The following is a 15,409-nucleotide window of genomic DNA, read 5'->3' on the forward strand; positions in this document are numbered from 1 at the left end:
TCATCTGTGCCTCTTGTGTCGACATTTTCTGTTTCGGCGATGGGAATCACAGGGATACGGAATCACTTGAGCCCTTAGCACTCCTTTAAAAGAATGAGTTCAGTCATTTTTGCCTCGAGGCGTATTCTTTCTTTCGAACTCAAGGGCTCTCTCGGCATCAGAGAACGGATATTTTCTCTTCCTTGGAGGGGTAGACTCCGTCTGAGGTTGGCGTAGTTCCCTTTGCGGGTTCGTACTCGACCCTTGGTTTCGACTCCTTATGCGATCTTCCCTCGGAGTTCTTCGGCAAGGTTCCACACAAGTGAAGTATCATTTTACTCGGGAGACTGAGGGGAACGGTGTGGGGTAGGACATTTGTGCTGGAACGGTGATTCAACTTATAAATATGTGGAAAATGTGTTTTTTCAGCTAAATTTGAGGTTTGCAGGGGATTCTGGGTACAAAAACGTTGGGGGATCCACCCAAGCCATACCTCGCTGGACTCCCCCTGCCTAGTTTTCAGAAATGTGTGGGTTTGGTAGTTTCCCAAGATGGCCACCAAACCCGGGGGCAAAAACCCAGGTGACCACCCCCCCTTGCAAAACATAGGCAATGTGTTTGGGTGATCCGCGCACACGACTGAGGTACCATTTTCATCGGGAGCCCTGGGGGGAACTCTGGGTGGTAGGAAATTTATAGATCCACGCAGATTCCAGAACTTTCCATCACAGAAACTTTGAGGTTAGCAAGGGAGTCTGGGTAACAGAACCTGGTGATAGCCGGACAAGTCACCCCATCCTGGATTCCCCTGGATGTCTCGTTTTCTAAAATGTATAGGTTTGCTAGGTTTCCCTAGGAGCCGCCAGAGCTAGGGTTCAAAACCTATAGCTAGGCACTTTGCAAAAAAAGGGTCAGTTGTCACTGTAAAAAATGTGGTGTTTCCACGTTGCGTTTTGGCCATTTCCTGTTGCTGGCACTAGGCCTACCCACACAATTGAGGTACCATTTTTCTTTGAAGACTTTGGGGAATGCGGGTGGTGGGGAATTTTGTGGATCCACGCAGATTACAGAACTTTCCACCACAGAAATGTGAGGAAAAAGTCTTTATTTTTTACAAATGTTGAGGTTTGCAAGGGATTCTGGGTAACAGAACCTGGTGAGAGGTACACAAGTGACCCCGTCCTGGATTTCCCTTGGTGTCTAGTTTTCAAAAATATAGAGGTTTACAAGTTTTCCCTATCTGCCGGCTGCTCTAGGTCCCAAAATCCACAGGTAGGCACATTGCTAAAATCAAGTCGGAGCCTAGTGGGCTTTCTGCCGCCCTGGGGAGGAATCAGGGGGGAGGGAGGGTTGCATCAATATGCCCCCAGGGGGGTAGAAAGACTGTGGCTATTTCTTTGGGTGGGGGCATTGGTATGCCCATTCTGGGGAACCCCCACGCATAGAAAAGCCATCCTAATCGCTGGCACCAAGTGGGCTCTGATGCCCCCTGGGGCAGATCAGGGGTTACTGCCCCCATCTATCTCCTGGGGGGGGGGGCAGAAAGACTGGCATTTTTGGGGGGTGGTAGGGGCATTGGCATGCCCATTCTAGGCAGCCAATACATCTGAAATATATATATACATATATATATATACATATATATATATATATATATATATATATATATATATATAGATAAGGGGCTTTTGCCCCTCTCTGCCTCTAGGGGGGGCAGGAAGATTGTGGCAATTTTTTTGGGGTGTGGCATTCGTATGCCAATTCGGGAGACCCACCCCTAAATATATATTTAAATACATCCCTGGTGCCTTGTGGGCTTTCTGCCCCCCCTTGGGGGGGCAGTTAAGGGGCTATTGCCCCATCTGCTTCCCGGGGGGCAGAAAGACTGTAGCATTTCTTTTTGGGTGGGGGCATTGGCATGCCCATCCTGGGCAGCTCCCACCCCTATGTATATATAACATAAAAAATCTCTGCGGCCTAGAGGGCTTTCTGCGCCCCCCCCCCCCGGGGGGGAGGGGGGGGGGGGGGGGGGGCAGAAAGTCATGCCTTCTTTGGGGGGGTAGGCCTTCCTGGGGCGATCATCAAGCAGGGATCCTCTAGGGAAAGGTACCATTGGAAAGGGGAGAATCTCCCCTTTACAAAGATACCTCTCCCATGTTTTTCGGTCCTCGGGGGCTGAGATAGCACCTAAACTGTGAAACTGAAACTAAGTTTTAGTTTTGTTTTCATTGTAATGACAGCTCGCCATGTGCGCGGTCATCACAATGAAAACCCTGATCATGCTTTGGGGGGTTGGGGGAAGCTCCCCCCCCCCCCCCCCCCCCCCCCCCCAAAGCAAAAAAAACCAAAATGGGAAATTCCTCTGCTGTTTATAGCAGAGGGATTTTTTTTTTTTCTTTTTAAGTGTGCTCGTGACGGAACCATTCCGTCATAAGCATGGAAGGGGTTAACCAAGGTATAATCAGTAAATTATGTAAACAAATGAGGCATAAATAACTGTAGAATTTCCAAATCTTTTTTGATTAACTGCATTAAATGTTTGAGTAATGCAAACTAAAATCTATCATTCACATTTAATGTTACAGTACAATGGGCAGCTTTGTTTTGCTTCATAGTGCCTAGGGACCGCCCCTCACCTCCACCCCCCTCACTTGGACAATGCCACTGCCCTTGCAGCTTGCATGCCCATAAGGGAGAAAACAAACTCGACATGGCACCACCAGCTACCACTCACTGCCTGACAGCACCGGTAAGTCACCCCTCTAGCAGGCCTCACAGCCCTAAAGCAGGACACCCTACTACAGGCGAGGGCATATCTGTATGAGCAGATATTCCCCTACAATATTGGGCCCCATTTCATAATATTGGAAGTTCCAGGGAAGCCACGGAGAGTACATGGGCTGGGAACTAGAGTTCCATAGCACCATGATGGCTTCACTGAACACAGCAGTGTATAGTACCAAACTACTCATTTCAATAGATCCCCACTGATGCCAGTGTGGGATTTATTGTACTATGTACCCAGAGAACACCTCAGAGGTGCCCCCTGAATCCCTACCAAACCTGGTGTGGTCTCTGACCAGCTGTAGGCAGCCAACCACCACCAGACAGGTCTCTGGACCTCTGGGTAGAGAGCCCCACCTCTCTGGGACCAGAAACAATGCACATCCTGGGCACAGGTGTCATGCCTCCTCCGCCAGTGCTCGAAGAGGGAAGCTTCAAAGGCCTTCCGCCTTTGTAATGTGACCCCCAGCCTCTGCTGCAAGCAGATGGCAGCCCCTGGTTTACACCCCCCTCCACTTTGGGCGAGAAAACAACCAGCTGATGGATGGTGTGCCCATCCCAAAGGTGTGAGAAGGAGAAGTGAGGTGAAGGAATGCGTTACTTACCTGTAACTGCAGTTATTCAGTATTGGTATCTTTCATAGATTCACATGCCTGAATCATTCCCCGTCGTCGAGATGGGAGTCCCCAGTACATAAATAAAGTAATGTCCCATTAGACATATATAGTAATAGGTCAAGGGCCTCACATTAGTAACATCTCCATGTCCTTTTGTAAAAAGGACCAAACTCTAGACAAAAGCCAATCACCTATCACCACCCACTGGAACCCACCTTGAAGGAGCTCTAGTCCCTCAGATTTTCGGAAGCACAGTGCTAAGGTGGTGTATCACAGAGAAGTAGGTGAGCCCTTCCAGGGGAGGCGGGTGGGTTGCATGTGAATCTATGAAAGATACCAATACTGGATAACTGCAGTTACAGGTAAGTAACGCATTCCTTATCCAGTATTAGGGTATCTTTCATAGATTTACATGCCTGAATCAGAGTAGTAAGCAATAAGCACATTGCGGATGGTACAGCATATAAAAAAATTCACCAGATAATAACATATCAATGTAAAACATAGAAAGTACCAAAGGTCAATCAAAGAAACCATTATGTAACACAATAGAGAAATGTGCGTACAAAAGAAAGGATGGTGGGATGAAAAAAGGGCTCACCTCTAGCGAAATATATGACGCAACACCGCCTGTCCCACTGCAGCATCCTTCATGAGTTCCATATCCAAGCAGTAATACTTGGTAAATGTATGCGGCGTCTTCCTTGTTGCCACTCTGCAGATGTCTGTGATAGGGACACCCGCAAAGAGTGCCGTGGAAGTAGACATCGCTCTAGTGGAATGGGCTCGAACCGCGGCACGCGTAATAGCTCCAGAGATCCAACGAGAGATACTTTGTTTAGTCAGTGGAAGACCTTTCCTAGGTCAACTGTAAGCCACAAAGAGTTGGTTGGATTTGCGGAACGATTTTGTCCTGCGAAGGTAGAATTTAAGGCAGCGTTTAAGGTCTAGAGAGTGTAGAGCTCTTTCTGCTGCCATTTGAGGATTCGGAAAAAAAGTCCGTAAGACTATAGGTTCATTGAGGTGAAAGTCTGACAGGACTTTGGGTACGAACGTAGGACTAGTCCGCAGTATGACCCTGTCATGTTTGAACTGAAGAAAAGGGTCTTGAACTGAGAATGCATGGAGCTCACTTACTCGCCTGGCAGAGGTAAGGGCTAGAAGGAGTGGCGTCTTCCAAGAAAGATATTTAAGATCAGCTCTGTGTATCGGCTCAAAAGGGTGTTGCATAAGCTGAGCAAGAACTGTGTTGAGCTTCCAAGTGGGAGGCAGAGACTTCACTGGAGGAAAAGTCCTGAATAGGCCTTTGAGAAATTGTTTAATCAACCTACTAGACCAAAGAGAAGGGCCTGCAGAAGATCTTCTGAAATGGGATATTGCTGCTAGATGAACTTTAATAGAGGTGTGAGCAAGACCTGAAGTTGCCAGATGTAGAAGGTAAGGCAGTATTTGTTCTGGGGAAGACGAAAGAGGGTGTATTTTCGCTGACTTACACCAGATGCAGAACCTCTTCCATTTTAAGGAATATATATGCCGGCTCGAGCCAGAGATAGAACCGCCCTGCAGTCTGGAGGAATATCTAGCCCATGAAACTCTCGGAACTCAGGAGCCAAGCCGATAGCTTGAGAGATGCTGGATCCACGATGCAGGACTTGTTCCCGGTTCATTGTGAGGAGAGAGGGAAACAGTTTCAAAGAGATCGGCGGTTCCAGAGAGAAGATGGAGCTCCATGAACCAATGCTAACGCGGCCACGCCAGAGCTATTAGGATTAGCGTGCAGGGTTCTGTCGTCTTTTTAGTGAGGACCCTGGGAATCAGGGCAATTGGTGGAAAGCGTATGCAAAGACGTTGAACCATGCGATCGAAAATGCATTCCCTAGAGATCCCCGTTGGGGATGCCAGCTTGCGAAGTTTTGGCATTTGGCGTTCTGTTTGGTAGCAAATAGGTCCAAGAGAAGTGCCCCATTGGGAGAATATGCGGTCGAGAGTCCGCTGGTTCAACTCCCATTCATGGCATGTGGTTTGTTGCCTGCTGAGATAATCGGCCAGTACGTGGTCTGTTCCTGGAACATATTCCGCTCGAAGGGAAATGTGATGGAGTAACCAGTTCCAGATTTTTTGAGATTCGTGAGATGGTGTCAGTGAACGAGTCCCTCCCTGCTTATTCAGGTAGTGCATCGTCGTAATATTGTCCGCCCGGACGAGCACTAGAGAACCTTTGATCCTGGGAAGGAACGCCAGGAGAGCCAGATAGACAGCTCGGAGCGCGGGGAGGTTTATGTGAAGCTTTCGTTCGGCAGGAGACCACTTCCCGCTGATTCAAAGTTCTTGGAGGAAAGCTGCCCAACCCTCCAGGGACCCTTCTGTTGTGATGACCTGTAAAGAAGCCTGGAGCAAGAAAGGCAGACCTTGAGAAAAATTCCACGGACGAGACCACCACTGCAGAGCAGTGACCATCTGAGGGGTCACTTGAATGACATCGAAGGATCCTTCGGATTAAATCCATTGAGCCGACAGTGCTTCTTGGAGAGGGCGCATGTGGAGGCGGCAGTAAGGAACAAGCAGAATACAGGATGACATTCCGAGAAGGGATTTGAAGAGGGGTACTGAGAGAGACTTCTTGGATTTTATGTGATTTGCCAAATGAAGAAGTTTGTTCTGTCGCTCTTGTGATGGGAAAGCCTTTTTCTGGGTTGTGTTGAGAGATGCACCCAGAAAGGTTATCCGCTGAAAAGGCTGGAGATCGGACTTGTCCTGATTCAGAGTGAGTCCTAGGTGACTGAAAAGCTGCAGACAGGCGTCGGAAGACCTGGTCGCGCCGTGCAGAGAAGGTGCCTTGACGAGCCAGTCGATGAGATAGGGAAAGACCTGATGGTGTTGCTGCCTGAGATATGCAGCCACTGGAGAGAGGCATTTCGTAAAAATGCGTGGAGCGGACTTGAGTCTGAAGGGCAGGACTCGGAATTGGTAGTGTCTGCCTGCCACGGCGAACCTCAGGAATTTCTTGTGGTTTCTGTGGATAGGGATATGGAAATAGGCATCCTGAAGATCCAAAGACACCATGTAGTCGTTTGCGTTGAGAAGTTGCAGCACTTCTTGGATGGTAACCATGCGAAACAACTTCCTTTAAAAATATGTTGAGACTTCTCAAGTCCAGGATTGGTCTCCATTTCTTCTCCTTTTTGTGCACCAGAAAAAAAACGGGAGTAAAACCCTTTCCCCCGTTGACGAAGAGGAACCCTTTCTATAGCTCCCTTCTGGAGCATGAGTTAAAGTTCCAGGAGTAACATGCGTAGATTTTTGTGAAGCATAGGTCGACCTGGGGTCTGGGGAGGTGTGTGAATGAACTTCAGCGAATGTCCAAACTATATCATTTGAAGAACCCAGTGGTCCGTTGTTATTTGTTTCCAATTGCTTGAGTGGGCAATCTTTCCTCCAACTTTGAAGGGCGGAGAGGAGATGGAGACCGGCGGTAGAGAAAAGTCATTGCCGCCGAGCAGCGTCCTTCTGTCCTCCTCCTTTTCCTCAGAAGGAGGTTTTAGTGCAAGAGGATTGCTGTTGTTGACGTTGTTGGTACTGTGCCGATATTGTTGGTTGGAGGAGGAATAAGAAGACCGAAAGTGTTGGTAACCTCTTCTGGTGGAAGATTGAGCTCTACCCCTTGAGCCACGAAAAGGTTTTTTTGTTTCTTTTTTCAATGAAGGGTACCCAAAGCCGTGTCGGTGTCCTATTTTATACCCTGAACAGCCTCATCAATATGTGGGTCAAAGAGAAGCTGACCATCGTAGGGCATGTCCAGAATTTTTGTCTGGACTTCCGGCCGGAATGAAGTTGCCTTCAGCCAACCTTGGCGTCGTAGTACAGCAGCGCCAGCTAGTTGACGAAAACCAGTAGAGGTGATATCCATCGCACAATCGATCTCGGAAGCCGAACGTTCGCCCTCCAGCAAGATCTTCTTCCCTCGAGTCATCCGGCAAGGCTCCTTAGTATGGAGCAATGTCCGCCCACATCTGCCTGTTATAGCGCCCTCATAACGCTAAGGAATTTGACGCACGCACGGTCAATGCAGACATGGAAGAAAACCGTTTTCCAATATTGTCAAGTCGTCTGCCTTCTTTGTCAGGAGGAGCGAACAGTGGGACAGAAGGGTTTCTAGATTTTCTCTGAGCAGCCTGAGTGATGACTGAATCAGGCTTTGGATGTCCGGTAAGGCAGGCTGGAGCAGTGTCCGGTGCTCTGTATTTTTTGTCCAGCCGAGGTAACACTGGAGGAATCAAAGATGGATTGTGCATTATCTTTACATCCTGATCCCAGATGTAGTCTATAACAGGGACTGATAGTACAGACTTTTTGAAAGGTTCTTTAAAGTCATAAAGGAAACAATCCTGTTGGTGAGAAGGCATAGGGATCTGGAAACGCTGTGCGGCTCTTTCCAAGACATTATGAAAACTCCTGATATCCTCAGGAGGTGAATCAGCTTGAGTAGGCACCGGGGACGCTGGAAAAGGGGTAACAATCATCCCACTCATCAGGAGTCAATTGAGAATCATGGAGTTCTCCCTCCTCTTGTTGCTAGTCATCCTCATCATCTGAGGAAGTTGGAGGCGGTAGAATGACAGGCACAGACTGTGGAGGAAGAGGTGGAGGCTGCAGCCTTGACGGCGGAGAGACAACCAGAGCAGGAGACGTAGCAGAAGTGGGAAATCTCTGTTTGTAGTCAGTAATCCGAAATTGGAGGTCAGAAACCAAACACGTGGGTAAACAAACCATGGGCCGTTGGGGAGGATGGCTGTCGTCAGGATAATATGGCTGGTCTTCTGGTTCTTGTTCGTCATAGTCCGAACTCTCTTGGTATTTGACATGGAGTTCGGAAGGACTTGTGGCAGCTCTGAACATACCATCGTCTGAATCTTCCTCCTTTTCCAAAAGGTGAGTCGGAGGTAACTGCTGGACCCTGCTAGAAGTCAGGGCAGGTGTCAACGTGCGTTTTGTGATGTTGAAATGGACATACGCACTCTCCACTTTGGACTCTGGTGTCGTCGACGAGCCCGTCGGTGTAGTCGTCGATGGTGAAGCACCAACTGGCAAAATTGAAGGAAACGTCGACAAAGCTCCCGTCGACGGAGCAGTCGTCGACGGTGTCGTCGGCATTAGAACCGTCGACGACGGTGTCGTCGGCATCGGAACCGTCATAGACTGTCATCGTCGACTGAGCCTTCGTCCACGGTGACTTCGACTAAACACTGGTCGACATAGGAGTCGACGCGCTCGTCGGCGATCGCAGCGTCGACGCCGACTTGGACGTAGACGATTTTTTTATTTTAAAATCGGCGACAATACAGGTTTAGCAGCAGTCGACGATGAAGTCGTCGTCAACAACGAGGCAGAAGATGCCAAAAAGGTGGAGACGGTCGTCGTCGACGACGAAGTTATCCCCACAGCTGTAGATGGGGATTTTCTCACGGTTGACGCCACCGTCAACGAAGCAGTCGTCGACTATGTGGAACCAGGCTTTTTAAAGGTATGTGGAACCTCCTGTGGAGAAACCTTTGTTGGGAAAGCCTTAAGGGGAGCCTCTGAAGACTTTGTGCGCCTTCTTTTGAGGGGGCTGTGACGAAGGTCCTGGAGAAGCAACTCTGGGCCTTTAAGAGGATTTTGAAGATGTAGAGCAGCCTTCACTCTCCTCAGAAGACAGGACTTGGTCTTTATCTTTAAGTCTCTGCAGCCAAATTAGAAGGCATCCCTCTCGATCTTTAAGGGTCTTTGAAGAAAAGGTACGACATACCTTACAGTCCTTTGAGGAGTGGTCCGGGTAGACAATAAAGGCAGTCTTTGTGTTGGTGATCAACATGAAGCCTCTTTTTACCACAGGAAGCACAGGGCTGAAAAAGGCCTTTCTTAGGAGTACTGAAGAAAACAATCACAGGAAATCCAGAAAACAAGGAAAACTGAGCAGAGCTCAGGGGAGACTCCCTTAGCACGACAGGGATGTACCGGAGACTCACATCCCGACAACAGGGAATGATTCAGGCATGTGAATCTATGAAGGATACCCTAATACTGGATAAGCACAACTTTACAACTTTCAGTCCCCACCATCTTGAAGACGGGGGGAGGGGGAGGCCTTCAATTCGGGCTAGCTCTATGCCCCCACCCACAGGAGGGTGGCATAATACAGGGTGTTGTCACCCCTGGTAAGGTGCCCATTGACCCTACTTGCTACTCCCCCAAAACACCTCCTAAATTTACTATTTTGGTGGCTCCCCCAGATCTACAAGGAAAGACACCTTGCAGCAGAAGCCAAAAGACAACTGCCTCGGCCCCAGCACTATCAACCTGTCTCTAGCTTCGATGACCCTGCGACCTGTCATGCAGCCAGCGACCTCTGAAAACCCCTGGGAGAACTGTTGCCTTCGAAAAATACTCTCATCTCCAGCAGACCTATCCAGAAGAAACCTACTCCAAATATTCTGGATCCAGGTGGATTCACGTCTCTTGCCCACCATGCACCCAACGCCAATGGCCAGAGTGAGTGGCTTATATGTGCAGTGAAGTCTCCCTGGCAATCTTGACCTCGTGTCCAGCGTGGACTGCCCGCCACGACAGCACCTGCAGTGTGAATCCAGAGACACTGCCCTCCCCCCAACCGCGACCGGCTCCAGTAAGCAGACTCGGACGTCAGAAGGCACCCCTGCACCTGAAGCCCCTAGGCCTTGGCGAGTTGAACTGATGGTGCCTCTACAACCCCATACATCTCAACTTAACTCTGCTGTCATTGGTCTTTCTCCTGCAACCTCCAGTGCCACGCCTACAGCCCCTTTGCCAAAAGAAGAATTCCTATTTAAAAGAATTGGGTGCCAGATGTCAAATCTGTACACTGCACTCGGCTGCCCCTGTGCTGCTGGTGGTGTATGTTTGGAGATGATTTGTAGCCCCACCCCCCCTCACCCCTGGGCTTAACCTAAACCCCAAAGCTTGGCCCCCTGCTACTGATCTACTTACCGGCAAGCAGTGTGGCTCCAGGCACCCCGTCTGTATTGGAAAGCATTGGGTCAAACTCAGATTTTGACCTCCGCACCCGGCCACCCCTATGCCACTAGTGGTGCGGTTTTGGTACTTACCTGACATCTGGCCCTTGCTGACTTTTAGCTCCGACGACTGAGATTGTAAGTTAAATAGGTACATGATTAACCGCAATATTCTTTTCCCCATAGGATAACATTGGACTGCGTGAAAAAGTTTATGTGTCGAATATTTTTAGGTAAAAACTTACTTACCGGATTACAAAGACCTGATTCTTAAAAAAAAGTACAAACAAAATAGAATTTTATAAAATTGATATGGATCTCCTTCTTGAGTCGCGAATCCATTATTGATAGGTGCGGTGCAATAAATGTCTTGCACGCCTCTTTGTTAGGCCCAAGGCTGCTTGCCCACACTACCACTAATAGAGCACTTTCGGTTTTACATGGAGCTCTGTACACTTTTGAGGAACCCCTGGACTCTTCACGGTATTCCCACCTAGCGGCAATATCATATACAGAGCCAGCTTCCTATAGCGATGACCCAAGATGATTAGCTGTGTAGATCGGATTTGTTGCTAGAGCCCCGTGGGGAGGGAGAAATGGGGCATGACATGGGGAAGTGAAGCAGAGCAGAAAAATTGACTGTGATCCACGAGGGATGAGGTAAGGGGCAAGTGATTGTAGCCAGAGTAAAGAGCGTCTGCTCAATGTAGAGCCAGGAAAAGACTGGTGTAAATGGGAGGCAGGTCAGCAGAAAAGAGATCAACTCACTCGCTCCAAGGTGTGCAGTGAGGCAGTGGGCACATAGGCTAACCCAACCTCATGAGGCTTGGAGAAATGTGGCGCTCTGGAGTAATCATCAGGTAGGTCAATGTTTCAAGTGTTTGAAGAAGACTCAGGATATTGGGTTCATTAGGGTAGAATCACTATTCTATAAATAAATAAAACCAATAAGGAAATAGAGGAGAACATAGATGAGATACACATTTTGGGCATCAAAATAACTAAAGGGCTCAGATACCTTAAAAAAGGGGAGTGATCTAGCCATGTGTCAAACTCAAACAATACATCCAACAAGCTACAGCTTCTCACTAACTCCTAGGAAAAAGACAAGTACCACCTGAGAAGTTGATGGGAGGTGGCAATAAGGGCTGAGCTACAGCTCATCCAGCCAAGAAACATACACAGAGCCTAATACAACAGCAGTAGGGTGTTTAAAATCGGTCTCAGCATGACGGATGGATGTCTGAAGTGTGGGAGAAGGTGTAGGAACATTTCTATACACAATTTAGGAATTCTTCTAACGTTTTGGATGAAATAGTGGAGGAACAGTCAGTAGTACTTGGTACCAATCTGATACCATAATTCTGGGCATACCCAATGATGTTGACCGCTCCAGAAATAGGTTCACACTACTCCCTAGAACGCATGAAAACACCATATTTTGAAAAATATCGGGGGTAATATGAACGTCTTATTAGAAACTTGATAGCCTGCCTAATTGTTTGAGACCCAGGATCTGAAGTAGTGGGCTATGGGGTGGTAATTGCAGACAATACAGCGAGGACCAATTACTTGGATATGATCAATGGTAATTATGCATATGAGCATTCTGGAAGGAAATCACTTTGAATTCTGCAGTGTTATATTAGGCTATCATTTAACGTTTTCTTTACACAGTGAAATAAAATGCAATAAAAACTTTTTTGCAAACTGATGTTCATAGACTCTTGCCAATTCTTCCCCTCAATTTTGCATGCTTTTCAAAGACACTTTGCACATTGGAAATAACTAATTACATTAACATCTGCATATAATTATTCAATTGCAGCTTAGGTTTTAAAAAACGTAACATTATCAAACACAAACAACTGATTTCAAGAAGGAAGCATCCTCTATAGAATACATAAATAAAAAGCCAAATCAGTTATATGTTGCATACTTAACCACACAGACTTTCCTCAAAAACAAACCTATAGGATTCAGAGCACCAGAGACATGAAGAAGCTTGGCAATTTAGTCTCACAAAAAGTCTCTCAAAAATTACCTGCAAACTTTTTACACTGCTGTTTTTTGCACCCATCCCAGTCTGTAGTCCTTTCGTAGCAGAACATTTGCCATTGGAGGAAAGCTCGGTGGACTCTCTGTTGAGGACACACAACTTTGTGTTTTTGGTTTTCTTTGGAGACTTTGATTTTTCAACTCCAGTACCAGTGGAGTTTTTAGTTTCAGCAATTTCTTTGTTTTTGGGAGTTAGGGAGACAGTTATTCGGTTGCCAAATACATCTTCACTGTCCATCCGCTTCTGAGCTCGCTCTGCACTTTCTTGATTTAAAAAACGAAGAACAGCACTGCTACCAGAAATGCTCAGCACTTTGCCTCCACAGTTATCAGATAAACGTCGCAGTCTGTTGCCGACACTTTTGCCATCTCGATTTGTGGGCAGATTATAAACATACAACATTGTATGGCAGGGCTGTAAAGAAAAGGACAAAGGGCATGTTATATGAGGCCAATTTATAAACCGAGTCTCTAGGTGAAATACAGAAAGAACCATTCACTCAGGTATACATTCCTTCCTAAATTGTAAACATCATGTATATCTGACTATTGAGAGCCATTTCATTCCACGCCTGGTGTTCCATGCTTTCATTTTCTTACAATGGGGGTGTCTATCTACAAAGAAGCCTATCTGAACATTCCAATAACAGTCACTTCTTTTATGTCAGAATTGGTCAAAATGAAGAGTTAGACGAGCACTAGCAAAGTAATGATTTGTCTTGTATCAGTCCAAAGCGAGGGGAAGAAGGGAAAAAAGATGCAAGATAAAAATCCACACCTGCACAATCATTCATTCATACGTATGCATCGAGACATTACAGCAGCCAAAGCATGATGACGTAAACAAGTGCATGTACCACTATTTTAATTTTACATTTCCATTCCTAGATGGAGAATTCCAATATTGAAACAATAAATAATACAATGTGCCAAGGCAGTAAAAAAACACCTACAAATGCAACAGAGAAGAGGAGCATTAAAGGAATGTAAACGTCGATGAGCGACCGGAACAGTAGGATGAATGGAGGAGCTAGGTGGGGATGGGGTGTCTTTGTTTACAGAAAAAGAAAATGGAGTCCAGAAAGAAAATAAACCAACATGCCCAAAGAGGTATAAATAGATGTAGCCCCATTTTAAATTTGACACGTTCAAGCACTGTAGTACTTTCAAAAGAAAAAATAAAATAAATATTTTACCTGCATTTTTAGTGGTAACCTTGGGGGCAAGTCCGAAATAAACTCTTCAAATTTAATCAACTCATGTGCATGATGTAAAAGTGCTTCAGAAGCTTGGTTTTTATGTACCAGGATAATATGAAAACCGTGACGATGCCTTAAGTCGCTCAGTTCGAGAGCAAAATTAACATCTGCTGTAGAGTGGAAAAAAAGCATTTATTTTAGACGTAGGTCCTCAAAGCTTTATTCAAATTATTACAGTTCTCCAGGTTGGGGGGGGAGGACTTCAAAGTTAAAGGTACAAGTAGTCTTAAATCAGGAAGCTAACTCGTTATTTACACATAGTTCTTCAGTGTATTTACCAACATCCCCACTGTCGAAGGATCCCACAACATTTTAAAGAGTATGTATATGATGCTAGGCTCGCTTGAAACTAGCACTTATAAGGTGGAGAACTCCCAAAATGCTCTGCTTAATGTGAACTTTTCACTTAAAGAATCACATGTACAATACCACATTTATTGTGAGAAACTGAGCAAGATGTAAATTAAAACTACCCCCCTCCCCTCCCCCCACGATGCAAGATTGATTTCTTTTTAGGCAAGTACAGAGATCAAGGTGCTTCTGACATCACAAAGGTGATTGCAACCTCAGTTCATGTTGATTAACAATGATTGGAAACATTACCATTTTCTCACACATAGTGGAGGCTGGGACATTCTTACCATTAAGTGAATTTACCACTAAGAACTAGAATTAGAAGAGTAATATTTTCTTTATCATGAAGCCCTCACCATAATTCTTGACATTTAAGAACTGAACGGAAAGCAATAACTGCCGACATGTTGGGATGGCAGAACATAATGTAAAGGTGGTTCTCAAGCCTTGGTATTTTTCTTACAGATGGACTTTTTTTTCATAATCTCCAACATCAAACTGACCTGTCTAAACAGAGCCCTGGAAAAGGGCCATCTCTGTATTTGCTTGAGCAACTGTCTACACATACACCAAAGCTTCTGCAATAAACTCACACCTATACAACAGCTATGACCAAATTCGGACCACATACCACTGAGCCCTCCCTACACCACACTGGAGAGGCTGGGTTGGTTGCATGCAAGCATAAAAAAGAAAAAATATATATCATGAACATGGTGGACGCAGCTTCATAGAGCTGCAGACGTTTAACAAATCTTGGGCCTGCCAAACCCACATAGCTGCGGCAATAAGGAGCTCTGCTGAATGGGCCTCTTAGAGTTGGATGCATTTCTTGTGAGGCTCAAAAGTGAAGGAGACACTCCCCACGCCCCAGTTCCTGGGTCAAAGGTGGACGTACTGACTACTGACGCATCAGTAATATTTAACATGCACTTGGCAGTAGGAACCTCTGAGGAAAGAGAGCAGAGTATCCATTGAGAGGAGAGACTGATGCACAGAGGGGGAGACTGGCTCTTTTAGAGCATGACTGAGTACAGATGGTATGCCTGATCTGACAGTAGGTCTGAGGAGCAGAAACGTTAAAACTTGCACCTCAGAGAAGAACATCCAGAAGAAGTGGTGAAAGTACAAACCAAGTGCATACCAACCGGTGACTCAGGCAGTGGGAACAATTCAATTTCAAGTCTTTATTTCGATTTTCAATCATAAAATACATCATTAAAATACTATAACAATTTTAAAAAGAGAAAAAATGTAGATTCATCATAGAATGTACCGTACATATCATTTACAGGTATAAATACACATCTCATTGTTGATAAAACATAAA

The 15,409-nt window shown here is 46.2% G+C and overlaps 1 protein-coding gene across 6 annotated transcripts in view; it reads right to left on the minus strand.

The window, feature by feature from the left end:
- The window catches only part of MARF1 (meiosis regulator and mRNA stability factor 1), an 891,622-nt gene that overhangs the window by 624,444 nt on the left and 251,769 nt on the right, over positions 1 to 15,409 (minus strand). For all 6 annotated transcript variants that reach the window (XM_085632075.1, XM_085632071.1, XM_085632074.1 and 3 more), the window contains 2 exons: positions 13,663 to 13,835; positions 12,453 to 12,881 (listed from right to left, as the gene is read on the minus strand). In XM_085632075.1, the coding sequence (XP_085488201.1) occupies positions 12,453 to 12,881; positions 13,663 to 13,835 (602 nt within the window). The remainder of the gene's footprint in view (positions 1 to 12,452; positions 12,882 to 13,662; positions 13,836 to 15,409) is intronic.

The sequence above is a fragment of the Triturus cristatus genome, chromosome 10 (assembly GCF_964204655.1).
Source record: "Triturus cristatus chromosome 10, aTriCri1.1, whole genome shotgun sequence".
NCBI lineage: Eukaryota > Metazoa > Chordata > Amphibia > Caudata > Salamandridae > Triturus > Triturus cristatus.